At 44.9% G+C, this 27,924-nt stretch overlaps 1 protein-coding gene across 1 annotated transcript; it reads right to left on the bottom strand.

Moving 5' to 3' along the window:
* Positions 1-779: 779 nt before the first annotated feature.
* Positions 780-10,942, bottom strand: LOC123409033. The gene is made up of 11 exons (XM_045102030.1): positions 9,842-10,942; positions 9,208-9,492; positions 8,792-9,109; positions 8,353-8,580; positions 6,770-6,870; positions 6,575-6,662; positions 5,720-6,178; positions 5,249-5,445; positions 2,478-4,755; positions 1,013-1,355; positions 780-919 (listed from the first exon to the last, which is right to left on the bottom strand). The coding sequence occupies exons 1-9, from the start codon at positions 10,388-10,390 to the stop codon at positions 2,529-2,531; spliced, it is 4,452 nt and encodes a 1,483-aa protein (XP_044957965.1). The 5' UTR covers positions 10,391-10,942; the 3' UTR covers positions 780-919; positions 1,013-1,355; positions 2,478-2,528.
* Positions 10,943-27,924: the final 16,982 nt, after the last annotated feature.

The following is a 27,924-nucleotide window of genomic DNA, read 5'->3' as shown; positions in this document are numbered from 1 at the left end:
TCTGTAGATAAAAATAAGAAAAAGATATGTCAATATGATCTGCATCCATTGCGGTTAATAGCTCACAATTTTCCCAATGGCATTGGCACAATGGGCTGCTGGGTATCAACTGAATGAGGAATAGTGGCCTGAGGGATGGTAACATGCTTGCCTCTTTCGGAAGAGCCATTTAGATATTACATGTTCAAGAGAGGATGCCAAAAAAAATTCCAAAGTTGAGCATTCCATGAGCTTCTTGACTCCTTAGTTCTTATCTCTTTGTGTAGTTATGGATCAGAGAGATAATGGATTACCACTGGCTTATGTGTAGTTATGGAATTATCTGTGTATTAGAATAACGATGCACATGTAATAATAGCTTTATTGCCCACCTTTTCGATTTGCATGCATTTTTTTATGGTAATATTTTGTTTGTTGTGTAATCTTAATAGCCAACCAAGTCCGTATTTAATCTGTATACTAATCTTCTCCCGGTGCAACGCACGGGCATGTTTCCAGGTTCGTACATACGGAAGGAAACTCTCAACTTTCCTAGGTAAGGACGGACAGCGAGTATTACCAACATATACTGACACTGCCCATTTTAGTAGGGCAAAACGATCTGATTAACCCACACACGATTTCTAATCCTTCACCAAAGGGTCGCCTCCGCTCCAGGTTAGGCAAGAATGATCGACCAAACAGTGTGTACCTGTGGAATAATTGGATGGAAAGCATCACCATACAATTCTCAACTATTTCTCATATTCTATGATACCTAAAGATTCACTTCACCTTGCTGCTGGCAGCTCATACAGGACAACATAAAGACCTTCCACGGCCTCTTGATCCTCAGCCTCCTCCAGCTAAACTTTGCTCAAGACGATGACGATCAGCTATTGCAGCAAACTTAATCACTACCTTCTCAGTCCACTGATGCCTAGATCACAGAAAAGACCATCAGTACTGTCAACACATTATGGTTCTCCCTACCCCATCAAATGATGTTGATGTGCAAGTCTGAAGGACAGACCTCTCCAAACAAGAACCATCATCTTCAAGTGATGTGACATTCTTTGAAGTAAATGACAATGGACCAGCCATGTATATGCGCTTCCGACCATCATAGGCCGGAAACCTCCCTCCCATATAGAATACCTTCTTCAGCTCACGAACTCTTAAATCACGGCATGGCATACAGTTCATGACATTACTTCTAGAATGACTGGAGCCTATGAAGAAACCATACCATTGCAAAAACTTTCAGAAGTTAACAACATGGTCCAAGAAGAACGTACTGCATTCCAGCTTTACTATTATCTGCCAGAAGCTTAACTGCACTTCATTTCCTCTCAATAGAGGGATCAGTATCTGTCCTGCGGTCAAACAAGCCACAATGTACACCATGCTTAAGCAGTCATCTTGCTCAACTAGGCATACTTCATATTTTGATTATAGCAAGGAATGACTTGGGACCATAACCCTTTGTTCAAAGTATAGGAAAATGCCTATGTACTCCTGGGAGTACGTACTCCCACGCATTATATACCATGAATGAATTGTTTATACTTCCTCCATTTTTATATACAACACCACTATCAAAATTACAATTTACAGAAATACAAGGCCACTAACACTAACCAATACAATATTAATGGTGTTTGCCTTGTAGTACTAACAAAGGAGAACATTAATTATCCCTTGCATGCATGCGGGAGTGAGATCATTTGCTTGATGTGCATGAGAGAGAAAAATACACATTAATTTACATGGTAAACAAGGAGACAAGCTGTCTTGCAACATTGACTTAGAAGGCATTAACTTTTGCCTTGATACCTATAATATGAGTTTGTGGCCTTGTATATAAAAATGGAGGAAGTACCACTTTATCATTTTTAATATACTTCATTAACAATTACTAGATGCCCCAAAATGAGTTTCACTGAAAATTCCATTTGAAACCACATATTATATTATATTATATTTATAAGTAAAAAAATTGTACATAAAAAAGGTATACCACATAAACAAAGGGCTTCGACGATATGTTTTTGTAAAACTTGCATTGAGGTATATTAAAATAATTAATAAGGTATATTGAGAATGATAAAGAGGTATAATTATGCTTATTTAAGAGGTATATTTCAATGTGGGAGTACATACTTCCAGGAGTACAGAGAATTAGTGTGTGTGAGGTCAATTATTAGTGACCAGGATTGTTTGTCCTCATTATCATCAGCTTCTTTACAGTTCATTCCCCAAATAAGGGGGTCCACAACATTCCAAATATACAGCCATTATAGTTTCAAGCTGGGAAAAAGAAATTGAAAAAATACCCAGTGTGTTAATGTGGCGTGTAAAATAATTTCCAGCTAGTAGTTCAAAGTGAGCATACATAAAAAAGAAAATCTCATTTTTTAAGATGCGGCAGTATCCGTTTGTAAATTAAATTTGTTAACTAGCATCATGGTGAACAAATATTAGAAATCATATGTTACCTCTGGAAACCTTTGACCTTAACAGGAAGATGATCCGAGAAGAACCAACTATTATGCGCCAAAAGCTTCACTGCTTTTCACTTCCTCACTACTAGATGAATCGGTATCTGTTGTGCGGTCAGACAAGTCATAATATGCACCATGATTTAAGACATCATCTTGCTCAACTAGGCATATGTCATATTCTGGTTCTAGCAAGGAATGACTTGGAACCATAGTTAAATCCATCATACTCATCAATGATCTAACTTTAGCTAGTTCTGGCCAACATTTTGCTGATATATATGTGTTTGAGATCAATTTGTAGTGACCAGGATTGTTTGTCCTCATCGCCAGCAACTTCTTTGCTGTTCGTTTCCCAATTTCTGTATTACCATGGATCAGGCAAGCCTCAATAAGAGTCGCTAACATTGCAGCAGTTGGCTGGAACGGCATCTTGTCAATTATCTCCTCGGACACCTTCAGCAAACCTTCACGGCTGTACAAATCAACCATGCAAGAAAAATGCTCCACTCTTGGTGCAATACCAAACACAGCAAACATCTTGGTAAATAATAGCTGCCCTTGAGTGACCAGTCCAGAGTAGCTACATGCTGAAAGAACAGCAACCATGGTTACATGATCTGGCTCCATGTTGTTGGCGATCATTTCATCGAAGAGCTTTAGTGATACATGACCCTCTCTTTGCATTCCATATCCCAAAATCAATGAAGTGTAGGCATGCTTGTCTCGACATTCCATCTGATCAAATGCTATCCGGGAAGCTCTCATGTTTCTAGACTTTGAGTACATGGCAACAAGTGAGTTTTGCAGTAATTTAGAGCCACCCTGTCCATGCCTAAGGATGTAGCAGTGCAGCTCCCTTCCATGACAGAAGTTTCCAAACCGTGCAACAAGGGAGAGCATTGTCAAGACAGTAACATCATTTGGACAGACACCTGAGCCAATCATCTCTCTGAAGAGCAAAGAAGCTTCCTCAACCTGGTCCATGAATGCAAATCCTGCTAACAGTGAATTCCAAGCTGTGATGCTCCGAACTGAGCACATTCTAAAGAGAAGTTCAGCGGAGCCCATCATCCTGCATCTTGAATACATTGTTATCAACGAGTTTACCATACACTCGAGCCTATCAAAGTATAGACGAACAGCCACCCCATGCAGCTCCCTGCCAACCCTAGGATGCCCACTCTTAGCACAAGCCTTCAGGCCAATCAGCAAGCTAACATAATCCACCCCTGGCCCGTGGTGATTCCTCATCTGAGACAACAACCTGATCACTTCATCATAGTTCCCTGCCTTCAAATTCCCTGCTGAAACTGCATTCCACGTCACCACGTTTGCCCCAGGAACCCGCCGAAGCAGCTCAAACGCCTCGGCCCACAACCCCGCCGATGCATAGCCAGACACCATTGTGTTCCAGCTGACAACATCCCTGACAGACATTTCATCAAACACCCTCCGCGCATCCTCTAGCTCACCGCACCTGACATACATCCCGACCAAAGCGTTCCAGACATAGATGTCCAGATCATATCTACTCCTCCGAATACGGTGGTTAACCTTGCGGCCAATGTTGACCTCTCCGAGCTCGCCACAAGCACGCAGCAGAGACGGATACGTGAACCTGTCGGCGTCCACGCCCACCGCCAGCATCCTGTCGTACGCCATGACCACGTCTTTCCACAGCCTGTCGCCGGCGTAGCTCCATATGAGCAGGTTCCAGGGGAAGGCCCGCGCCCTCCCAGCCGCCTGCTCGACGGCGGAACGCGCGGCTGGGGGGTCGCCGATGGCTATGTAGAAGGAGGCGATCCTGGGGAGGACGGAAGGGTGCGCGGCCAGGCCGAGCGTGACGGCGCGCGCGTGGGCCTGCTCGCCGGGGCGGAGCGCGCGGTGCGCGGCGCAGGAGAAGAGAATGGAGGAGAGGGAGGCCGGGGAGAAGGACGAGGGCGGCGGGGGTTCTTGGGCAGGTGCTGCGTTTCTCCAAACGGGTGGGAGGCAGCGCTGGATGCGGAGGAGCTGCTGCCTGGAGAGCGAGGCGGCGGCGGCGGCGGTGGTGGGAGAAGGGCGCATCAAACGGCCACCGCCCTCGCCGTCGCATGACACCGCGGCGGCGGCGGCGAAGCTGGTGGGGAGCGAGAGGCTAATGGTAGGGGGAGAGGCTATCGGCGGCTGGGCGCGCCAATGTTCCGTCGGATGTTCGGGGTTTAGTTTCATGATGAGTGCACGCCAAGAGAAAGAAATCGGTCGCTTATTTTGGAACGTCCGATTCGCATCCAACGTCCCGGATTACCGGCCCAGACAGCACGCAAATTTGTGGTGAAAGATTTCGTCCTCGGATTGAATGAAATTTAACTGAAAGACAAGGAAAGGGGAGGAAGAGAGAGGGAGAGGCAGCTGACACAGAAGTATAATTTGATTATATTTCTCTTGGCACCTACCAAAACACAGGTGTAAGAATCATCATCAATCCTCAAAAGAGGGTGGGTACTCATCTCTGAGATATACAATTGGTGACTGTGTGTGGGCAACAAATTTTCCAGCGAATATCTTTCTTGCTAAACTTGGCGAAAATCTCTACAGGAGCAGGCCTTCTTCAGTTCTTCTTCTGCTGCTGCCAGGAACCACCAATCCACGGCGCAAGCAATGGTGTGGGAGCTGCCGGCACAACTAACCTCTCCGCTCGAGGGGGCGAAAAAAATAAGGGGATCATACACTACTTTCCATTGCCGAAACCATCAAGAACACCGAGCCGAGCTTCGCGACGCTATGACCTGCCATTATGGGCAGCGTACAGCAGCGACTCCGACTGGTCTCTCTCGGCGTGCTTGCCCTTTCCCTTGTCCAGACGAGCCCTTCGCACGGCTTGCTGGATCTGCCGCTCATGCTCTTTAAGGATCTCTTCCATGTTTACCCCGGGAGGCATCAATGGTCCTGAGTACTGGATTCGGTTCTTCCTCGTGCCATTCACCTGAATGAATATATAGGCGAGAAATTATCAGCATATTACGCTACTGACTGAAGAGAATATATAGACGGTAAATTATCAGCACATTATTTGCGGAACATCCGCTCTGAAGTCTAGACCCAATAAGAACCAACCAGAAATGCTAACATATAGATTTTTCGGAATTTATTGAAACTGATCCCGGCTCTTAAGGGCTAGGTCATAGCTTTGCATTGCTCCCTACAAATGTTAGGAATTAAGACCAACTGAAGCTAATTAGAACAATTAAGTAACTCACCCCTGCAGGCTCCTTATCTGCCACCACTTCATCCTTCCGATGGGAAGATGACGGTCTTTCTTGGAATTGATGTGATTGCGACCATTTGGGTTTGTCAGACTGATCAGCAGCAGCGAGTTGACTGTACCTTGAACTCGACCGATGCTCTCTTAAATACTGTTTCCTGGCACTGTCCCCAAGGTTAGACAGCTTACCAGTATTGCCTCGCTGCCCAGTTGCAGTAGATGGGTTGGACATCTCGGCAGCAGCAATCTGAGAGGTGTAGAATCTCTGGGCATTTGGATCTGTGCCACTTGATCGACCCAAAGTGGAGGATGAACGACCAGCATTCATCAAAGGAACACGGCGAGCATGACCATTGTCTACTACCAGAGGATCCATTGGAAAGCCGGTAACAGCATCCTCCTTTGGAGTAAACTTGTTACTACTGCTTTTAGGATTAACCGGAACTCGCCGTTGCTGCAAAGCCATGAAAAAAGAGAGATTTGAGTAATATGAAACAGTGAACTGTTTATATTTAACAGCATGGTATCAAAATTAGTTGTCATATTCAGTATAGTTGCCTCTGGAGCTGGAAACAATGTGTGTGCATTACAGATTGATTGCTGCATGGTTAGTTGGTTACAATAAAACAGCTGTGTAAATTAAGTTCCAGACAAATAGAGAAGCAATTGCATTGCATCACGATAATGAATCATGCATATAATGCATTCACCGAACTGCTAGCATCAGCTATTGAATGGCATGTTTCAAAGCTCAAAAGTGCAGACTGTGGCACCAGAAAAAAAATCCCTCAGGAGACCCTTGGTATGACAATTATCAGACTATACTAAGATCGGATTAATTCTGCAATACCTGTGATTCGTTAGTGCCATTTTGTGCTGCAAGTTGCTTCCTGCGTCCAGTTTCAGATTCATGTCCTTTGGCTGCAGCTGCTCTTTGCCTGTGGACCAAAACAGTTCTTTAAATACAGAAATGCCAATGATAAAACCCATCTGTTCAAATTGCAGATTGCATAATATTTATCTTAGGTGCTACAGAGAATATTACCTCCTAGCTTCTTCATCTCGAAGCTTAGCGTCATATTCCTTGCTTGGAGGATATTTCGGCAGACTTGATGGATCACAAGCATAAGGCTTCGTTGTAAAGAACTGTTGTATGATGTACAAGTACAGATTATAAAGCAGAAGTTAAGGGCGGTCACTTCAGATATACAGAGGCAACCAAATCAGTTATCAACTAATCCCATAAAATGAAAAGGCTAATATAAAATCGCATCTCTTAAGTTTTAATATTAAGATCAACAGATATTGTTCACTTTTGAAAATCAGTGTCAAATTCACAATATATGAGCAGAAAATAACAAAGAAGTCCATATTTTCAGCGGACTTATTCGCCACAACTCTATACTTGTATCCTGCAATTACTTTTTACAGCTACTCGCTTTTCACTCTTCTTGTTAACCTTATATGCAGTTGCCACTCTGCTCCTTTTCCATCCACCTTGCAGTTAGTGAGATATTAAAGGACCAAAATGCCCATGGGCATTCTGTCCGATGCTTCTTCCTTCTAAGCCACTTTTCCTCCTCCATCCCCTCTCTCCACTACAGAGATCTGGCATTTCATCCCTCTCTCCTGCAACCTCCGCCTTGTGGTCGGCATGTCCAGCTCATGTCGACATTGGCCTCATGTTCCCAACAAAGCAGTCAATCGCCATATGGGGCCAACTGGCAAGATCCGGACGGCCTCCAGCTCAAAGAGTCGAGCTGAGCCTCATCCCTGCAAACAACAGGGACTGGGAGCTCAAGTGCGACAAAGCTTGCGTCAGTGTTTGGGCCGCTTTGCCGGTTGACTGCGTCCAACATGACAAGGTGGACTTGGAAGCCACATCTCACACGGAGGAGGCTGAGCGAGATCAGCAGGCATGACCCTATGCATGATCTGCTTGATTGATTGGTTGTACAGAAGAGAGAGAAACCAAGTTATGGTCATTTCTTTTGTTTAACTATAAAACTTTTTGCCTGTAATTGTTGCTGCTCAAGATGGCTTCTAAATTGGCATGCAACTTATATTTCGTAACATGTGTTCTTGATGGTCCTTTTGCAAATGGGGTGGAGTGCCCTAAGTTCAGCAATTCCATCCCAAGGTGCTGCAGGCAGGCCACCATGGTGTCATCCTGTAGCAAGGGAGGTTCACTGCTTCATCTAGGCTGATGGGAGAGACGAATCAGAGGAGATGTCAAATAGGAAGAAGCCAGGAGGAAGAATATGACATGTGGGACCATCAAACGGTGCTTATGGGCATTGTGGAACCGTCAAAAGGTGCTAATTGGTGTTGACCGAACAGAAACAGAGCTGCATGACAAATGTACATCTAACAGTACAGTAGCAAAAGTCAGCAACCCTGAAAAGTAGAGGTAGAATGCAAGTATGAGGTTGTACAAGTTGAAAATGTGTAAAACTCACTATTTTTAGATCCACCAAATGGCAGCCCAATTATGTTTATATGCGATTGCACGGACATAGAGCACTTTTAGCTAACATTTTATACATATCTGACCATGGATTCTTTTTATGACAGGCAATACAGCAGCCATATAATGAATAAATGAATGTAAGGGCGGCCAGAACTTACTTCACTTTCAAGGGCAGAAGCCGCAGTACCCCTATTATCAGGTTCTACAGCAAGTAAACGGTCCAGAAGTGCCAAAGCTGAAGGGGGGAAGTCCTTATATACATCATTCACACAACGACGATACGGATGTTGTGGTTTGAAGATGGTAGCACGCGATAACTTCAAATTAGCCCAGAACTCCTCTGATGGTGAACCACAAAGCTTGAATATTTTGTGCAACTGTTCCACCTGAAAGAGTTTAGACAACAAAAATTGACCTTAAGTGTCATAAAGTTAACGACATAGATTCACAGAACTATTCAAGACTAACGTGAGTACACAAGTAGGATTAATCCAAAGAAGCAACAGTCTTGAGTTTGAGCAAATTATGACTGCAACTCCGTATGACACAAGTAGGATTGACCTTAAGGGTTTGAAGATGGTAGTGATCAAACAGTACCTCAGTTCGTCCTGGCATGATAGGCTTCCCTGACAGCAACTCCGCAAGGATGCAACCAGCACTCCAGAGATCAACCGTGGCACCGTAGTTAGTAGCACCCAACAAAAGTTCCGGGGGCCGGTACCATAAAGTTACAACACGACTTGTCAAATTCTGCTTTTGGTTGGGATTAAAGAATGTAGCTAGACCAAAATCTGCTATTTTCAGGGCACCATTATTGTCAAGCAGAAGATTAGCACCCTTTATATCCCGATGCAAAACACCACGACTATGACAGTGACCAAGTCCAGACAGTAGCTGCTGCATGTAACACTTGACCTGAATGGGTCATTTTCTGAAGTTAGCACAGTATGAAAACTAAAGGCACAATAGAAAACCTTTGAATGGAGATGAAAGAAAATGTCCAGAAGGAAAACCTGAGCCTCTGTGAATTTTATGCCAGGTGTAGCAGCAAGTCCCGCGAGATCATGCTCCATGTATTCGAACACGAGATACAAGCTACTAGACATGCGTGATGTCACCAAACCTTCAAGCTTAATAACATTTGGATTATCAAGTCTTCTTAAGATGTGAATTTCCCTCGCCATAAATCGAACACTCTCAGGATCCATATTGGCAAATCGAACTTTCTTAAGTGCCACAATTTTTCCATTCTCAAGATCACGTGCTTTGTACACGCTGCTGTAGGTACCTTGCCCTATCTGAAATATTTAAAAGGCAAGGGTGAGAAAAAGTGTAGGAGCACAGAATCAGCAGTTCGATGGTAGTTTCAATTCTAATCAATCAGATTGCTTTACAGGAGTAGTAGCGCACGGGTTGGGCTTTATTTCCCTAACTGCACCATGACATCAATAATGATATTCCAAAACTTATGGGATCTAGATGTATCTACTTCTGCATCTGACAGAATGTCCTATGCCATTGGAAAATGGTCAAGCACTTTGAACATTCACACTAAATCACACCTAAACACAATTTAGATCATCCTAGATGCTAATGAAGGACTTGAGCAAAGAGAAACAAGATGATAAATTAGTGGTAAGGATGAACCTTGTCCAACTTCTCGAAGGACTCTGCCTTGCGAGGCTGCCACCCACGGACCGCCTCTGTTGCCACCTCCGTGAGCCACCTCGGCCAGCCAGCCGCCACGTGCTCCGCCACCACTCCATTCGGCACATCTATGATCCTTGGCTTCGCCTCAGCTCTGATGCCACCACTCCTTGGTTCTTGCTCTGCCACACCATTCGGAGCACGCCTGCGATTCACAGGGGCAGCAACTGCCCTCTCCACATCGATGACACTAGCGGCGGTTGCGGCCACTTCCTCAGGCAGCGGCACCACTGCATCGACCACCGGCGCAGGGGGCTTCCGAATCAGCCTGGCCGTGCTGGCATCTTTGGCAACACGGTGCCCGACGCTGGAAGACGTGGCTGCCACAACCCCACCTTCTTCTTCATCCTCCTCCAAGTCCTCGTGCCTCTTGCTGGAGTTGTAACTAACCAGACGCCTCAGCGAGTTGCTGGACGGGCGGCGGCGGGGCTTCCCCTCGCCGCCACACTCGTCGCCGCCATGGAATTGCTTCGAACTGACGCATCCCATGGGACAAGGATCCCGGCAGGTAACCCTACTCCAAGAGAATCAAAACGACGACTTGCCGAGACTTTCTCCCGCATCAGGCCCTCATTGCTCCCCGAATTGGAGAGCCAATCCGCACCCCCTCCGCAGATCCAAATCAGAAGGCAGACACTCGGGAGCCGGAGGAAGTCCCCCCTCCGCTCCAGCAACTTCCGAATCAGGGAGCGCGCGGGCAGAAACCGGCGGCGACGACAAGTGGAACTGGGACTCCACAACTGCAACGGAAATCGGGATCTTCTTGGAGCACTTGAGTGGAAGCGGCGCGAGTTGGGCAGGGATGAACTGGGGCGGGGAATCCGGGGTGGGCTGGGATCAAAATCGAACCTTGCCGCCGGAAAACCGCGACGCGTCGCCCCGCAGATCTCCCTCCCCCTCTCTCTCCCTCTCTCTCCTTCCTGGCTGCTGGCCTTTTTCTTGGGTCCTTTTGTTTGGTCTCTTGCAAGTACCCGGTCTTCTGTTTCCCTTCCCTTCTCTTCTCTTTTTTGGTTGGTGAAAAAAAAAAGGCGGAGGAGAGAGAAAGAATCAGAGAAAAGGGTGAGAGAGAGAGAGAGAGTAATTGTCAGCGAGAGAGAGGGAGACGTTAGTTCCTGATTTTTCTTTTATACTGATGAAATGAAAAGAAATTGGGGATCAAGGGCAGACATCTTTTTGGGAAAACTGGGAGCTCGAATCTCTATTCAATTGCTTAGCCAGGTTAACTTTGATTCCCTCTGGTTTTGTCAAACCTAGCCGTGTCAAAAGCATCCAAGAACACTGGTAGGTAACTAGAAGAAGTCAACAGATGAATAGCACACGTACACCTATCGCGAAGAGGGTGTGGTTAGAGATATGATAGACTGGTGGTAGCTGGGAAGAAAATGAGTGACAGGCTGTATATAGCAAGAGAAAATAATGTTGGTTTAAGGATGCAATTATTTTTGTTGCAAGGTCCAATCCATGTGCTAACTTGTGATTATTAATTACTCCCTCCGTCTCAAAATAAATGTCTCAACTTTGTACTAGCTGTAGTATAAATTTGTACTAAGCTTGAGACAGTTATTTTGAAACGGAGAAAGTATATGCTTGTCTCTTCTTATTCTTTTCTTTTTTGAAATAGATACGTTTTCTCGATAAAATACGAGACAGCTAGAACTAAGTATATTGTATTTGTCGTCAGAAAAAGTATAACATATCGCATAGCACTCCTTCCACTTCACACATACCCTCTTTCTATTTCTCTTTCGTCCCTTCTCCTCCATGCCACTACCTTCCCTTTCACGTCTTTTTTTAGCACAACCCCACCATTGACAAGGCCCAAGATGAGGGTGGACGGCTGCCATGTGGCACTAGGTGTCGGAACTAAATCTGACAGATCTCTTGTAGAGGGTCCCGAGCTGGTGATCTTAGCTAGATGGTGACAATATGAACAAGGGGCACGATATTTATCCAGATTCGAGCTCCGCCGAAGAGGTAAAACCCTATGTATTGTGTGTATTGTATTGATTCAGGATGGGTATAAAGTACACTAGATCATTGAAGGCGCGCGTTGCTGCGCCCGTCTATGTTTACTACGTATTGGTAGGAATTTTCACAAATATTTAAAGAAAAAAATGAAACTTAAAGCTAAAATGGCAGGGCAGCAAATGTGAGAAAATATGATAATATTAAAGTTTTGTGTTGTTGTAGTGAGTACATGGATGATCTATGTCACATAGTTTGTCGTCAGTCATATTAGAAATGAAGATGAAAAGACATTTCTCACTCTCATCATTGGTCGCCCTAATCATTAATTTAAGAATAAAGTATTCAAGCTGGATCACTAAAAGGATCTCATGACATAACACTTACTTTTTTTATCCCAAGCATACAAAAATGACCCATGCCTCTGAAGATGCTTTACAACTAACACATTATACTTGACAAAACATATATCTGACGTTAGCGAGTTCTTTACAAAGAATGTGATTTAGAAGGTTTAATTGTCGATGCACAAGATGCTTTCAAGATTTACAATCCTATCAAAAATCTGGGGCTCTTCTTTAATTTGTTGGTTCAGGAATCATCTAATAGCACAATACATGAAACAGATTACTCCTTTAACATTTTCCGGAGCACGGGCTCTTTTATCATGAAACGAAACCATACAAAAAAGTTATATGATGAGGTTAAATCCAACCTTCAATGAAGAACCAAAGCTAACACTTATCGAATATTTTTACATCATCCGCTGACTTCTTTGATCAGCTAGCTGGTGCACTGAAAGGAACACTATGAATTGACATAGTCCATCTAGTTGATGCAACTTACCATAAAACATTAAATGACAACGGCAAACAGCTAGGTTGAAACTTGGCATCATCGGGGGAGAGAATCATACACTCACTAAGAAAATCCAAGACAGTAGTTTCTTGGTCCGATGCCTCGATGAGCCTGAAGTTCAAAACATAGCCTACGCCTTAATTAAGCATTATCATTTTTTTGTGGTGAGAACCAACATGCAAAGCCATTGAAATAAACATGAGAAACATTTTACACGGAAATGCTCAATTTTCATAACAAGGTTCAGCTAAAGGGGGAGGAAATCTCTATCAACTCACCCTAGAATGGGAGCAAACTTGACATACCACTTCTGATGGTAATCACAAAACCTACAAAACAAGAAGGGAGTAGATCAAATCCTCACAACACAACTATCGAACCAGCAAGAATTTTGTGGCCCATCACCGCTCATCGAGATAGAACTTATGGCCTACCCTCATAGGTTGCTTTATTGAGAAATTCAACAACTTCTTGAAAGCAGCAGCTATCGTTGGTGTCACTGGAGTTGCTTCCCATTGTTGTAAAGTTGGCTTGCTACATCATCCAGAAATTGTGTCAGTATGGAGGACAAAAGGGAATGTATGCAAAACTATGTTCATTGGTCTTAAAAAGAACACGATCCTTTTATTCTATTATTTACATTCTTTACTATAGGATCTGGATTATTTTCAGCCTCTCAAAATTATTTGTGAGTAGTGGGCACGTGAAGAAAGAACAATATCATTAGTCATAGTCTACACACAAATAGTTGTAAAAGCAAATGTTTTAGTGTCGAGCCTAATGGCTTGAATGATTTTAGGCTAAAGAGAAGTGGCTAGATTTTCAAAAAATGATGTTCCGATGGTACATGCATCATGCACAAACTTGATATTAGCTTAAGGCAAAAATATATACGAAGGTTTTAGACCTGACTTTAATTGGTTGGGCGATTTCAAACTAAAAAACAAATATCTAGCTAAATCCTTCAGAATTGGGGAGCTTGTGCCATATGGATTGAAACGGATTCTGTTCACATAAGATTGAACGTATATGCACAAAGTGCTGATTAAATGGGAGATGAAGCTTGTCTAACCTGTAGGGATGCGGAGTAGGCTCGTTCATTGTTCGGGACATGGTATTGCATTACTGTAGAGAGTAGTTGAGTAGAATCAGGAAGATATATTGTTTTTTCACGCTGGTGCCGGAATATTGTAATGATAGCCATGCAGGTAAAGAATATGGTCGAACATGGATGATGCTTCTAGTAAGGTCGTGGATGAGAAGCAAATACATGTCAACTTCCATGGTGCGAGTACAAAATATATATGAGACCATATCCTCAAGATGCAAAGTTTCATACTGCAATAATAAATAACTAAAAATACTTCGCCGAAACAATAATGTATGTAGATGTAGAATTATATTTGCACAGCAAAATATTAAGTGTCTGCATTCTTCATGTAATTAAAGTCCTAAATCTTAATAAGAAGCATACTTCTCTATTGCTACAAACGCATCCATGTATTTTGCGATAACTGATGTAAACCTTATTTAGTATAAAGGTTCACGCAATTAACACGGAACTAATATTATGCATAATCTGTCAACTCACCTCACAAGTTGATTGGATAAGACCATAGGATCGGAAGAGATTCAGGGTATGTTCTGTTGTCAAGTCTTATGCTAAAAGTTTTGAACTTTGAGTATAGTTCGCCCATGACTTCATGCTTCAGTACAACCGAACATTCCTGCATGGTTCCTACCATTTTATCATCAAAAAGTGTCTCATTAATCTCCTCTACGGTTGGTCTCAAACTACAATGAAACATTAGGCATTATACTTCAGTTCATAGATCAACAGGATAGGTGATGAGGGAGGAACCTTACCCTTGCCTTTGGATCAAGTCATCAAGATGAGGAGGCTGGTCACGGGAGCACAGCAGGAACCGCAGGCTGCAGGTGCCGCTGCGTGGTGTCTTCGTCAGCAAATCAGGGATGATGATATGAGACGGGTTTTAGCTTAATGGCGATGGTTTTCCATGTGGGAGTAGTAGGCCGACGGGTTGTATTCTCACAAATTTCATCTGAAAACCGAACCACCACCACTTGATATGGAATCGAGAGGTCCCATCAATAGCCTTTGTGCCGAGTTTACCATGACTCGAGGTCGTTGCCATGGGTCAGTCCCATGGATAAAGGGATCGTACCCCTGGTTTTCGGCGACATCCTCAACAAAATCCCTTAATCTATGCACATATATAATGCATGTCGCGTTAGGAACTAGCAAATTTACTTTGTGGCATGGTGTCCCTTGGAATTTTTACCAACTTATAAGAAGGGAACGAATGAATCTGATTCACCACATGCTTCCTTCCTTTACTCCATTGCCAAAAAACTTCCCAAGCTCTAGCGTTCGGAGACCCGTGACACGCCCTACCTTCAACCCTCTCAATCTATTCCCCCCGTCCTCAAGAAATGGACGAAAAGGGGAAGGAACCATTGCCCACGCGATTGAGGAGAAGGATGCGAGCAAGAAGGGGCTATGGATACCCTCCGTCATTGATACGTCTCAAACGTATCTATATTTTTTGATGGTTTCACGCTGTTATCTTGTCTTCTTTGGTTGTTTTATGTACCTTTTATATATTTTTTGGGACTAACTTATTAATTCAGTGCCAAGTGCCAGTTCCTGTTTTTTCCGTGTTTTTTACTCTTTTCATATCTGATTTTGGAACGGAGTCCAAACGGAAGAAAAAACCCAAAATGATTTTTTCCCGAACGGAAGAAGATCAGGGGGCCTTTGGGCCAAGCCAGGTGGGCTCCAGGGAGCCCACAAGCCCCCACTCTGCCACCAGGGGGAGGCGGCGGTGGGCAGGCTTGTGGCCTCCCTGGCCGCCCCTGACCTAGATCTTTGGCCTATAAATTCCCAAATATTCCGCAAAAAAATCAGGGGAGCCTTGAAAATACTTTTCCGCCGCCGCAAGCTTCCGTTTCTGCGAGATCTCATCTGGAGACCCTTCCCGACGCCCTGTCGGAGGGGACTTTGGAGTTGGAGGGCTTCTTCTTCATCATCATCGCCCCTCCAATGACTCGTGAGTAGTTCACTTCAGACCTACGGGTCCGTAGTTAGTAGCTAGATGGCTTCTTCTCTCTCTTGGATCTTCAATACAAAGTTCTCCATGATCTTCATGGAGTTCTATCCGATGTAATCTTCTTTGGCGGTGTGTTTGTCGAGATCCGATGAATTGTGGATTTTGATCAGATTATCTATGATATATATTTGAGTCTTTGCTGATTTCTTATATGCATGATTTGATATCCTTGTAAGTCTCTCCGAGTCTTGGGTTTTGTTTGGCCAACTAGATCTATGATTCTTGCAATGGGAGAAGTGCTTGGTTTTGGGTTCTGCCATGTGGTGACCTTTCCCAGTGACAGTAGGGGCAGCAAGGCACACATCAAGTAGTTGCCATCAAGGGTAAAAAGATGGGGTTTTTATCATTGGTTTGAGATTATCCCTCTACATCATGTCATCTTGCTTAAGGCGTTACTCTGTTCTTATGGACTTAATACACTAGATGCATGCTGGATAGCGGTCGACGTGTGGAGTAATAGTAGTAGATGCACACAATATCGGTCTACTTGTTTTGGACGTGATGCCTATAGAAATAATCATTGCATAGATATCGTCACGAGTTTGCGCGGTTCTATCAATTGCTCGACAGTAATTTGTTCACCCACCGTCTACTTGCTTTCATGAGAGAAGCCACTAGTAAACACTACGGCCCCCGGGTCTATTCACATCCATCATTTACATCTCCGCTTTTACTTTGCTTTGTTACTTTGTTGCTTTCAGTTCTCACTTGGCAAACAATCTATAAGGGACTGACAACCCCTTTATAGCGTTGGGAGCAAGTTTTTGTGTTTGTGTGGGATCTTGAGATACTCCTCCACTGGATTGATACCTTGGTTCTCAAACTGAGGGAAATACTTACCACTGCTACGCTACATCACCCTTTCCGCTTCGAGGGAACACCAACGCAAGGCTCCAAGGCCACGGGGGAAATCCTTTGCACACTTGCCTAGGAAGTCCCTTAAGGCGTAGCCGCAGCAGAAAGATCAAGCCAAGTATTCTCCCGTCGACGTGCCTATTTCTGGCGCCGTTGGAAGGTCTTTTGTTGCAGTAGCAGTCATCACCACCAGTGACATCTTAGAGCTTCACGGGAGCGACTACCTCCCACCCCATGGTGAGGTTAAATTGTAACACCCTAAAGTTTTAACCATATTTTTATTAAGTAAAATTCTGATAGAAAAAGTTGAACTATATCAAGTCTTTTATTAATTTCATAGTTTTCTCTCTTTTCTATTTCTCAAAATTGTTTCCTCCATATAGGTATTTTTGGAAAAATATTATGGGTTTTAAATTTTCTTTGAATCCTTTTACTATAAATATCAGTCAGAATCATTTTCATAATTATTTGGTCTGAGAATAATTGTTTCATTAATATTTTTGAACTCTAGAATGGCCCTATTGCACTAAGACTATTTTAAATAATCCTTTTAAAATTCCACAAAATAATTGGGAGAGGCTCTTGGTCCTATAGATCACTTTTATACAAAAACCCATATGGCCTTTTGAAAATTTTGAGCAAACCATCCAATTTCCAGTTCTGGCCTAGTTTGATCTTTGAATTGCAACCCTAATTGTTCTGGCTCAAACACTTCTGAAATTTGTACACCTTTGTAGTCCTTCCAACCAAATCCTTAAGTTCATAAGAGTAGATCCAATTTCATCTTGTAAGGGTGTGTTTGGTTGGGGTCATGGACTGTAATGGCACGGGTCCGACCCATTCCAGGCCTCGTTCTCGCGTTCAGTTGGACATATGGAATGGGACCAACTCATTCCCGCGGACCGAATATTTGGCCCAAATGCGGAACAAGGTGAGACCTCGCAAAAGGCGGACCACATGGAATCGTTCACCCCTTTGCACTCTCGCATCCCTATCATCTATCACTCGAGGTGCGCCGCCTCCCCCTCCTCTCTCCTCCTTCATCGATCTGTTCCCCGTTGGCCTATCCTCCCTTCTCCGTCGGCCGCCTCCTTCCTTTCCTTGCTGCCTGCTGACTCCTCTATTTCCTCTCAAGTTTGTAGAAGAACAGGAGGCTCGATTTGGATCTCGTGTTATGTGACTTGCAAAGGAATAACGGCGGGGAGGCGGCTTTTGGCGGCTTTACAACGGCACCAGAGGCCATCCAATCTCAAGGTACACATCAATTCCTTTCCCTTGTATACGTTGCTGCTGCTCATGGATATGCCGAGAGTGACAGAGAGAGACGAAGAGGTTATTGTTGGGGAACGTTGCATGGGAAACAAAAAAAATCCTACATATACGAAGACATGTCATGGTGATGTCCATCTACAAGTGGAGATTAGATCTACGTACCCTTGTTGTGACAGCCTAAGACCGACGCCCCAGAAGATTCCCCTTTATTTCCGTTTTCGTCGTGTGGTTAGTTTTATTTGTTGCATCATCATTTAGTTTGCATCGTCGCATCATGCATGGCATCTTGCATCGTCTGTCGCGTGTGGTGTTTTGAGTGTGTGTGCTTCGAGTGCTCACCGAGTCTTAGTGCGATAGGAACTCCCCCTCTCTCTCCCTCTTATTTCGTTTTTGTGTTTTTTCTAAAGTTCCGTTTTAACCCCTATTTTTAAAAATAAAGATTCGTCTTCTTTTAAAGAAAATCATTTTATTAAATGTGGGGGCAACCCCTAGGTTTTGCTTTATTTTTTTCCCTTTGTTATTTTTTGTAAAACTAGAGACCCTTTTATTTATAAAAGGGGTTTGATTTTTTTTATTCTTTTGTAAACGAGTTTTAATTTTAATTCTTCAAAAGGTTTTATTTTATTTCTTTTAAAAATGTCCAACTATTTCTTGTAGTTGGGAATATTTTTTTCAAAGGATTCAAAGGCATTTATTTTATTTTATTTTTGTTAAAAACTTTTCTTTGTTTAAAAATTTCTGTTTTAAAAGATTTAAAGAAAAAAAAACCAAAGGGGGAGGACCCCAGGCCAAGGCCTAGGCCTCCCCTCCCTGACCTAGCCCAGCCCCCAGCGTCGTTCTCCCCTCCGAGCGCCTCCTTCTTCCTCCTCCCTCGCCTGATCCCCTCCTCGTCTCCCCAGCGCCGCTCCTCCCTCGCCTGCGCCGCCCGCCATGGCCCCCGCCGTCCTGCCGTGCCGCCGCCTGCGTTCCCCCGCCGCCTGCACTCTCCTCCGCCTCGCCTGCCTCTCCTACGCCGCCCTGGCCTTTCGTGCCGCGCCGCCCCGAGCCGCCTTCCCCGCGATCGCCTCGCCCGACCTCGCCATGGCCGTCCCTCGTCCCAACCCCCCTGTCCGCGCCAGCTTGCCGAGCCGCCGGCGTTGCCCGAGCTTCTCGTCGCGCCGCCTCGCCTGTCCTCGCCGTCCCCACGCGCCGCCACGTGGTTGTCCTCGCCGGCCTCCCCGCGTGCAGCTCCGCCTCGCCGGTTTGCCGTTGTGCCTCGTGCGCCGCCGTGGCCTCGTCGTCCCCGCCGCCATCGTCCCGGTGCGCCGTCGCCCCTGCCTGTGGCTGACGAGTTGCTATGCCGTTGCTGTGCAGTGGCTGTTTTTGCCTTTGCTGCTGCCGGTTCGCTGCAGGATGTTTTTGCTGTTGCGTTTTGCTGCCGCTAGATAAATGATGTTAGGTTAGCTTGCTTGCTGCTATTAGTTGTTGATGGATGCTTGGCATGCTTGTTGTAGTTGCATAGCTGTGTTTGCTGTTGCTTAGTGTTGTAGTTGCTATAGCTGTTGCTCTTGTTGCTGCATGCCGCTTGCCTTGCCGAGCTTGCTGGATGCTAGTTGCTGGCCGTGGCTTAGTTGCTGATGCCGAGATTGCTGCTAGATTGCCTTGCGTGAGGCTGCGTTTTGCTGCTTCTGCTGCCGCTGCTAGCTAGCTTAGCTGCTGCTAAGTTTGCCTGCCGTCACTAGGTAGTTGCTCTTGTTTGTGCCGCTGGGTGCCTATAGATTGCTGGCTGCTGCTTAGGTTGCTAGTGCCTGCTGCGCTGCGGTAGCTGTTGCCTTGCAAGTGCTGTTGCTGGCGATGCTTAGTTGTTGTCGTCGCCGCTTGCTGTTTCCGTGCCCGGCTGCCTGTTGGAACGTCGCCGCTTAGACCATCCCTGTCACCATGGTTCGTTGACAAGATCGGAGAGCACCACGACGTCCTCGACGATCCCTGGAACGTGATCGACTACCGTCGCCAAGACCGTGAACCACGACGCCAAGCGAACGTCTACCATCGACGAGACCCGAGTACCACTACTTACACAACGACCACGACTTCCACGACGTCCGCTACGAACCGATCCGCTCTGTTATGCACGCTTCAAAGGTATACTGATGGAACGTTGTCGTGAACCGAACGAATGTGATGTATGAGTTGAATGTATGTTTGCGTCGTATGTTGCCCGTTGCACGTGTACCTCTTTTGTTGTGCCTCGACACATGGGAACCCGGTAACCGGGATCACCCCATCTTTATTTACCGTTCCCGCACGCGGTCCCTATTCGTTGGCACGATATCTCGACGAGTATCGTGGTAGGAACGTTGCCGTGACATCGTTTCCGTTTTGTCGCCATGGTTCCCTCTCGCTCACCGTGGCGACACATGTTTCTTTCTCTTCTTGCCGTGGTGTTGATGAACTCGCATGCATGTCGCATTCATGGCATAAGATCCTGTGTTGCATGCCTCTGGTAACGTAGCTTGTTCTAAGTTCCGCGTGTTAACGACTAGGATGTCATGTAGGATCATCGCTCACCCCTTGCCATGTTAACTACAATTTAATATTTCTGAGTAAATAATCGGGAGTGAATTAAATAATTAAACGTGGAGTTTCGTCGATATGCAACCCGTTGCATATCGAGCTTCACTTAATGTGTAGTGTTTGCGTGAGGTGAATTGCCATGCCATCCCTTGCATTTTGAACTGATCATGCATCATAGTAGGTTGTGCATCATGTTGTGCATCGTGTGGTGAATATTTGTGTTGATGTTTGTTTCCGGTTTGCCCGTCTCGATAGAGTTCCGCAAGCGTGTCGGAATGTGAGGACCCGTTCGGCTACGTTGGTTCGCCAACTTCACGGAGTTGTTCTTCTTCCAAGCGGGATCTCAGGCAAGATGACCATTTCCCCAGATACCATTACTATCATTGCCATGCTAGTTTGTCGCTTCTATCGTTTATGTCTCGTTGCCTACCACTTGTTAAATATCAGCCTCTCAACAATGCCATGATTACCTTGAACCTGTTCGACCTAGCAAACCACTGATTGGCTATGTTACTGCTTGCTTAACCATGTTGTAGCGTTGCTAGTTGCAGGTGTAGTTGCTTCCATGTGATAACATGGGTTCCTTGTTATATCACCCTATTAAATGCTATTTTATTTAATGCACCTATATACTTGGTAAAAGGTGGAAGGCTCGGCCTTTCTAGCCTGGTGTTTTGTTCCACCTTTGCCCCCTTAGTTTTCGGCTACCGGTGTTATGTTCCATAAACGAGCGCTCCTAACACGATCGGGGTTGTTATGGGGACCCCCTTGATAATTCATTTTAGATTAAAGCTGGTCTGGCAAGGCCCAACTTTGGTACTACATTTGCCTAATAACTAATGAACTGCATAGGGGGTAATTAACCCGAAAATAATTTAATCAACCCCCGGACCAGTGCTCCTCATGAGTGTTGGCCCCACCTGAGCGATGTCCGGCGCCCCTCTGGTCACTCGGAGGTTTAGCGATCCCGACGTCTAGCTCATCCGTCGTGTCGTGAGAACGAGGTACGCGACTCCTATCGGGATCGTCGACACGTCGGGCAGCCTTGCTGGATTAGTTTTTCCTTTGACGAAATATCTTGTGCCTCGGGATTCCGGTGATGCTTTGGGTAAACTCAGAGTTGAGGTTTTCCACTAGGGAATCCGACGAGATCGCGAGCTTCGTGATTGAGGATTTCTATGCAGCTTGTGGTAATTTGTGATGGACTAGTTGGAGCACCCCTGCAGGGTTAAATCTTTTCGGAAAGCCGTGCCCGCGGTTATGTGGCAACGTGGAAACTTTGTTTAACACTGGTTCTAGATAACTTGAAGTTAACTTAATTAAAACATGCCAACCGTGTGCGTAACCGTGACTGTCTCTTTCGTGAGTTCTTTCTCCGATCGAGGACACGGTGGGGTTATGTCTGACATAGGTAGGTGTTCATGATCATTCATTTGATCAACAGTAGTTCACGTCCGCTATGCGTAGATCTTCTCCCTCCATATTCTTGTACTCGTAAGTTTAGCCACCAAATATATGCTTAGCCGCTGCTGCAACCTCACCACTTAAACATACCTCACCCATTAAGCTTTGCTAGTCTTCATACCTTTGGAAATGAGATTGCTGAGTCCCCTATGGCTCACAGATTACTACAACACTAGTTGCAGGTACAGGTAAAGGTTATATGATGCGAGTGCGTTGATTGTTTATTTGGAGTTACTTCTTCTTCTTCTTCTTCATCATCGATCTAGGATGGGTTCCAGGCCGGCAGCCTGGGATAGCAAGGATGGACGTCGTTCTTCTTTTCTCGTTTGTTTTCGTCCGTAGTCGGACCCTGCTCTTCTTTATGACGATTATGTACTGTACTGATGTGACTCTGATGTAGCTTGTGGCGAGTGTAAGCCAATTCTATATATATCTCTTCTTTTCAGTATATGTACTTGTAACGATATCCATTCTTGCGACACGACGAGATGCGCTTCTATCCTTGACGAGGCCTTCGTGCCGAATTGAGGATAGGGTCGCATCTTGGGCGTGACAAGTTGGTATCAGAGCAGTACCGACCTAGGATCCCCCTTGATTGATCGAACTTGGCCAAGTCGAGTCTAGTGAAAAAACTGCTTTGAGTCTAGTTATATATATGGGAGAGTAGGATTCTTTTTTCTCTTCTTCTATGCTGTGGTGAGGAATCTTGACGTAATAATTTATTTTACTCCTCTTCTCACTCAAATTTTTTTTAGGATCACGCGGATATTTTTGGGATCTATATGATGCCGATGTGATGGAGTTCTGTCTTGGTGCCTCCTATCTGCTTTGAGTTTCAGGGGAGTTGAGCTCCAGGGGATTCTTGAGCACATCGTTATCATTCAGATTTCTTAGTATCTCAGAACAAAGGATGTTCGTAATTGCTTCAATACAAGTAGTGGCGAGATAACCCCGATGTCCCCAGTACTGGTGCAGATTGTTCGGGAGTACTGCCATACTTTGTATCGTTGTGATCACGAGGGTCTGTTGTAGATGAAGGTCTGAGATTCTGGTTGTGTGTTGACGGATGTGATATAGGTGACGGGTTAGTATAGGAGTTGTGTGATATTACTCCTTGTATCCGTGTACCAGATTGCATGACCAGATATTTTGGGAATTCTTAGGTGGGAATTCAAGTAGTTACTTATAGGACGATCTTCCAACAAATTCGTGTTGCTTCGATGTCAAGTGGTGATTTCAGATCTTTCCTAAGAGGTGTTCTCATATTTTTTTATGAGAGTATTAATTCTTTTGCTCTATCAATTGTCTTATCATTCTTGTCAACAGGAGTCATCATATTAATTCTTTTCAATCGTTGTGTTTCTCTCCAAGTGAATGCAATCCTCTCCAATTTTGCAGATCATTCTCTCAATTCTTTCCGGAGTTATCTCATCTGTCTCAAGTTGTCTTTGTTTTTCCCCGCCCTCCCACCCTTTTTCTTCAATGATTCAATTTTCATCCAAGAGTTTTCTTTTCATTGTGCTTCCGATGTTTGTTCTTTTCTCTCTTACCCGGCGATTCACTGTGTTGATTTTTAGCAGTTCTAGTTCATCATTCCTTCAACCTGGTTATCTTTTTCTGGTGAATTTAATTCAGTTATCCATGTTCATCATATCCTATTCTTCCTTGTAATTCTTTCCCATGTTGGAGATTCTTTCCAGCCTATGTTGTTCATTTATTCCTCTCTTTTCGATCCGGAGCGTTGAGGTTATCTCAGTAATTCTTGTTTTTAATCTTTTCAATTATTTTGAGGTTCTCAACCTCATCTAGTTCTCTTCATACCGGTGCAATATCTCTCTTCTAAGCAATCTTTTCTAACGATGGTTTCTTTGAATGGGCCCATAACCCACAGGTTTTCCTAGGATCTTACCTGGCTCTTTTAATCTTTTCCAGAGACCTCTAAATCTTTTCAACCATGACGTAAGTATGATTTCCATCAGTCATATTACTTCTCCAAGAGCTATTTGAATTAAATCTCATATTTGGCTCAACCTTTCATTCTTCTCTATTCCGGAGTGTCTCAGTAATTCTTGGTGTTGTTCTCGTCATCATTCTCAGCTTGCAATTCGAAGGAGTGTTTCTCTCAAATCTTGGTCCGTTTTTTTAAGATTCATCATTTAAGCTTTGTGCCATCATCTTAATTGTTGTCAGTCATGGGTAATTCCTTTCTGGCTATCCGGTGCATTTCTGAGTTGTTTTTATTTCTCGTTCCTCCGAAGGCCATCATTTTAGAAGATTCTTCACTCTCATCTTTCAGCTTTCGTTCTCCAATTCTTCTCAATTGTTGTCTCTTCGTTCGTCTCTCGATTATCCGGTGCCTTGTTTAAGTTTTCTTCGCTCAGGTGGCTCATGAGCTCTTCATTCTCATGTTTCTCCATTAATTCGTGGTGTTCCCATTCAATTGTGAGTTATTACCGGTGTTTCTTGCAACATTTCTTCTAGTTTGTGATTTATCTATCTCTCTTTAATCTTTTCAAGAGGAATAAGTGCTATGCTAAATCCGTTGATTGTCGTCAATTTAACTTGATGAAGGATTAGCATAACATAATTCTTATTCTTGTTTCATCAAATGATTTCAATTCTTCTTCCGGAGTGGCTCATGATATCAATTCCTTTTTTCTCAGCTATTATTATCTTTTCTTTTCTGGAGTTCCAAGTTTTCTCAAGAATCTCTTTCTGAGGTTTCATCTAAATCTTCGCAAGGTCATAATCTTATTCTTTTCTACCTTCTTATCTTTGCATCATCCTTTTGTTACGGAGGCTCGTCATGTTGGTTCTTCAAGGATGTGATTTTTTTTTCTCAAAGTGTTCTTCAAGATTCTTGTTGGAGAACCTCAACTATCCTTCCTCTTGCATTTATATGTGCAATTTTTCTTTCTTTATCCTTTGAGGTGGTATTATAGCATTCTTGTTAGTGTAGGAGCCTCGAAGAGTTTTCCTTTCAAGAATGAGTTAATTAAATCCACAAATTCTATGTTCATGAGATATTTTCAACCCATGATTTCTTCATTGAGCTATTTTGGGCTGGATTTCACCTAAAGCTTTTCCTATGGATTGTGCTATCATGGTGCTTGTCATTAATCCCAGTTCTCAATGTATCCTCTTGGTGTAAGAATTGTTCATATCTTGTTCTCCCAATCAATCCTTGTTTCTGTTAGTGGCTGGTTGTCACTTCATTAGTTTGAAAGGTTTCCATAAGCCCACTACTATCTTGTTCTTTTCGTTGTTGTTTTTCCAACAACTCCATCCAATTCTTCTTCCAAGGATGCTTGCCAAGTTCATTGGAGTTAGTAGTTGTCATTATCTCTTCATTCTCTTCTTCCGCTTGAGTTAGTTCCTATTCTATAGTTCCGGAGGCATTGTGATGTTGCTCTTTTGGGTCAATCATGTTGTTCTATCAAGATCATGGTGTTCCCTTGCTCTATTTAGTTGTTTGTTATGTATATTGTCTAATTCTCTCTCCTTATCGAATTTTTTGTTCCATTTTCCTACCGAAGTGCTGCCGAATTTTTCCGTGAATTCTTGCTTGTTTCTCTTATCAGTCCTCATCTCTTTGCAACCTTCAAGGATTGTTGGTGTCACTCGTTTGTCAAAGAAGCGACTAAGTTTTACCTCTTGTTCTTTCTCATCCTCTCCCCCTTTCATTCTTGGATCTCGGGGCGAGATCCTCTTGTAGTGTAGGAGAGTTGTGACAGCCCGAGACCGACGCCCCAGAAGATTCCCCTTTATTTCCGTTTTCGTCGTGTGATTAGTTTTATTTGTTGCATCATCATTTAGTTTGCATTGTCGCATCATGCATGGCATCTTGCATCGTCTGTCGCATGTGGTGTTTTGAGTCTGTGTGCTTCAAGTGCTCACCGAGTCTTAGTACGATAGGAACTCCCCCTCTCTCTCCCTCTTACTTCGTTTTTGTGGTTTTGCTAAAGTTCCGTTTTAACCCCTATTTTTAAAAATAAAGATTTGTCTTCTTTTAAAGAAAATCATTTTATTAAATGTGCGGGCAACCCCTAGGTTTTGCTTTATTTTTTCCCTTTGTTATTTTTTTAAAAAACTAGAGACCCTTTTATTTATAAAAGGGGTTTGATTTTTTTATTCTTTCGTAAACGGGTTTTAATTTTAATTCTTCAAAAGGTTTTATTTTATTTCTTTTAAAACTGCCCAACTATTTCTTGTAGTTGGGAATATTTTTTTCAAAGGATTCAAAGGCATTTATTTTATTTTATTTTTGTTAAAAACTTTTCTTTGTTTAAAAATTTCTGTTTTAAAAGATTTAAAGAAAAAAACAAAGGGGGAGGACCCCAGGCCAAGGCCCAGCCGGCCAAGGCCCAGGTCTCCCCTCCCTGACCTAGCCTAGCCCCCAGCGTCGTTCTCCCCTCCCAGCGCCTCCTTCTTCCTCCTGCCTCGCCCGATCCCCTCCTCCTCTCCCCAACGCCGCTCCTCCCTCGCCTGCGCCGCCCACCATGGCACCCGCCGTCCTGCCGTGCCGCCGGCTGCGTTCCCCCGCCGCCTGCACTCTCCTCCGCCTTGCCGGCCTCTCCTACGCCGCCCTGGCCTTCCGCGCCGCGCCGCCCCGAGCCGCCTTCCCCGCGACCGCCTCGCCCGACCTCGCCATGGTCGTCCCTCGTCCCTCGCCCCCTGTCCGCACCGGCTTGCCGAGCCGCCGGCATTGCCCGAGCTGCTCGTCGCGCCGCCTCGCCTCTCCTCGCCGTCCCCACGCGCCGCCGCGTGGTCATCCTCGTCGGCCTCCCCGCGTGCAGCTCCGCCTCGCCAGTTTGCCGATGTGCCTCGTGCACCGCCGTGGCCTCGCCGTCCCAGCCGCCATCGTCCCGGTGCGCCGTCGCCCCTGCCTGTGGCTGGCGAGTTGCTGTGCTGTTGCTGTGCCGTGGCTGTTTTTGCCTTTGTTGTTGCCGGTTCGCTGCAGGATGTTTTTGCTGTTGTGTTTTGCTGCCGCTAGATAAATGATGTTAGGTCAGCTTGCTTGCTGCTATTAGTTGTTGATGGATGCTTGGCATGCTTGTTGTAGTTGCATAGCTGTGTTTGCTGTTGCTTAGTGTTGTAGTTGCTATAGCTGTTTCTCTTGCTGCTGCATGCCGCTTGCCTTGCCGAGCTTGCTGGATGCTAGTTGCTGGCCGTGGCTTAGTTGCTGATGCCGAGATTGCTGCTAGATTGCCTTGCGTGAGGCTGCGTTTTGCTGCTTCTGCTGCCGCTGCTAGCTAGCTTAGCTGCTGCTAAGTTTGCCTGCCGTCACTAGGTAGTTGCTCTTGTTTGTGCCGCTGGGTGCCTATAGATTGCTGGCTGCTGCTTAGGTTGCTAGTGCCTGCTGCGCTGCGGTAGCTGTTGCCTTGCAAGTGCTGTTGCTGGCGATGCTTAGTTGTTGTCGTCGCCGCTTGCTGTTTCCGTGCCCGGCTGCCTGTTGGAACGTCGCCGCTTAGACCATCCCTGTCACCATGGTTCGTTGACAAGATCGGAGAGCACCACGACGTCCTCGACGATCCCTGGAACGTGATCGACTACCGTCGCCAAGACCGTGAACCACGACGCCAAGCGAACGTCTACCATCGACGAGACCCGAGTACCACTACTTACACAACGACCACGACTTCCACGACGTCCGCTACGAACCGATCCGCTCTGTTATGCACGCTTCAAAGGTATACTGATGGAACGTTGTCGTGAACCGAACGAATGTGATGTATGAGTTGAATGTATGTTTGCGTCGTATGTTGCCCGTTGCACGTGTACCTCTTTTGTTGTGCCTCGACACATGGGAACCCGGTAACCGGGATCACCCCATCTTTATTTACCGTTCCCGCACGCGGTCCCTATTCGTTGGCACGATATCTCGACGAGTATCGTGGTAGGAACGTTGCCGTGACATCGTTTCCG

Source organism: Hordeum vulgare, chromosome 7H, assembly GCF_904849725.1.
Source record: "Hordeum vulgare subsp. vulgare chromosome 7H, MorexV3_pseudomolecules_assembly, whole genome shotgun sequence".
Lineage (NCBI taxonomy): Eukaryota > Viridiplantae > Streptophyta > Magnoliopsida > Poales > Poaceae > Hordeum > Hordeum vulgare.
The sequence above is the reverse complement of the archived record's forward strand: the minus strand, read 5'-3'. Positions and strand labels throughout refer to the sequence as shown.

What these genes read in the sequence shown, in the direction of transcription:
- LOC123409033 (XM_045102030.1), bottom strand. Translation starts at nt 10,390, where the DNA reads ATGGGATGCGTCAGTTCGAAGCAATTCCATGGCGGCGACGAGTGTGGC. An exon ending in TAAAATTCACAGAGGCTCAG is followed by an intron (nt 9,110 to 9,207) that starts GTTTTCCTTCTG and finishes TGACCCATTCAG; the next exon opens with GTCAAGTGTTACATGCAGCA. An exon ending in TACGCTGCCCATAATGGCAG is followed by an intron (nt 4,756 to 5,248) that starts GTCATAGCGTCG and finishes GTAATCCGGGAC; the next exon opens with GTTGGATGCGAATCGGACGT.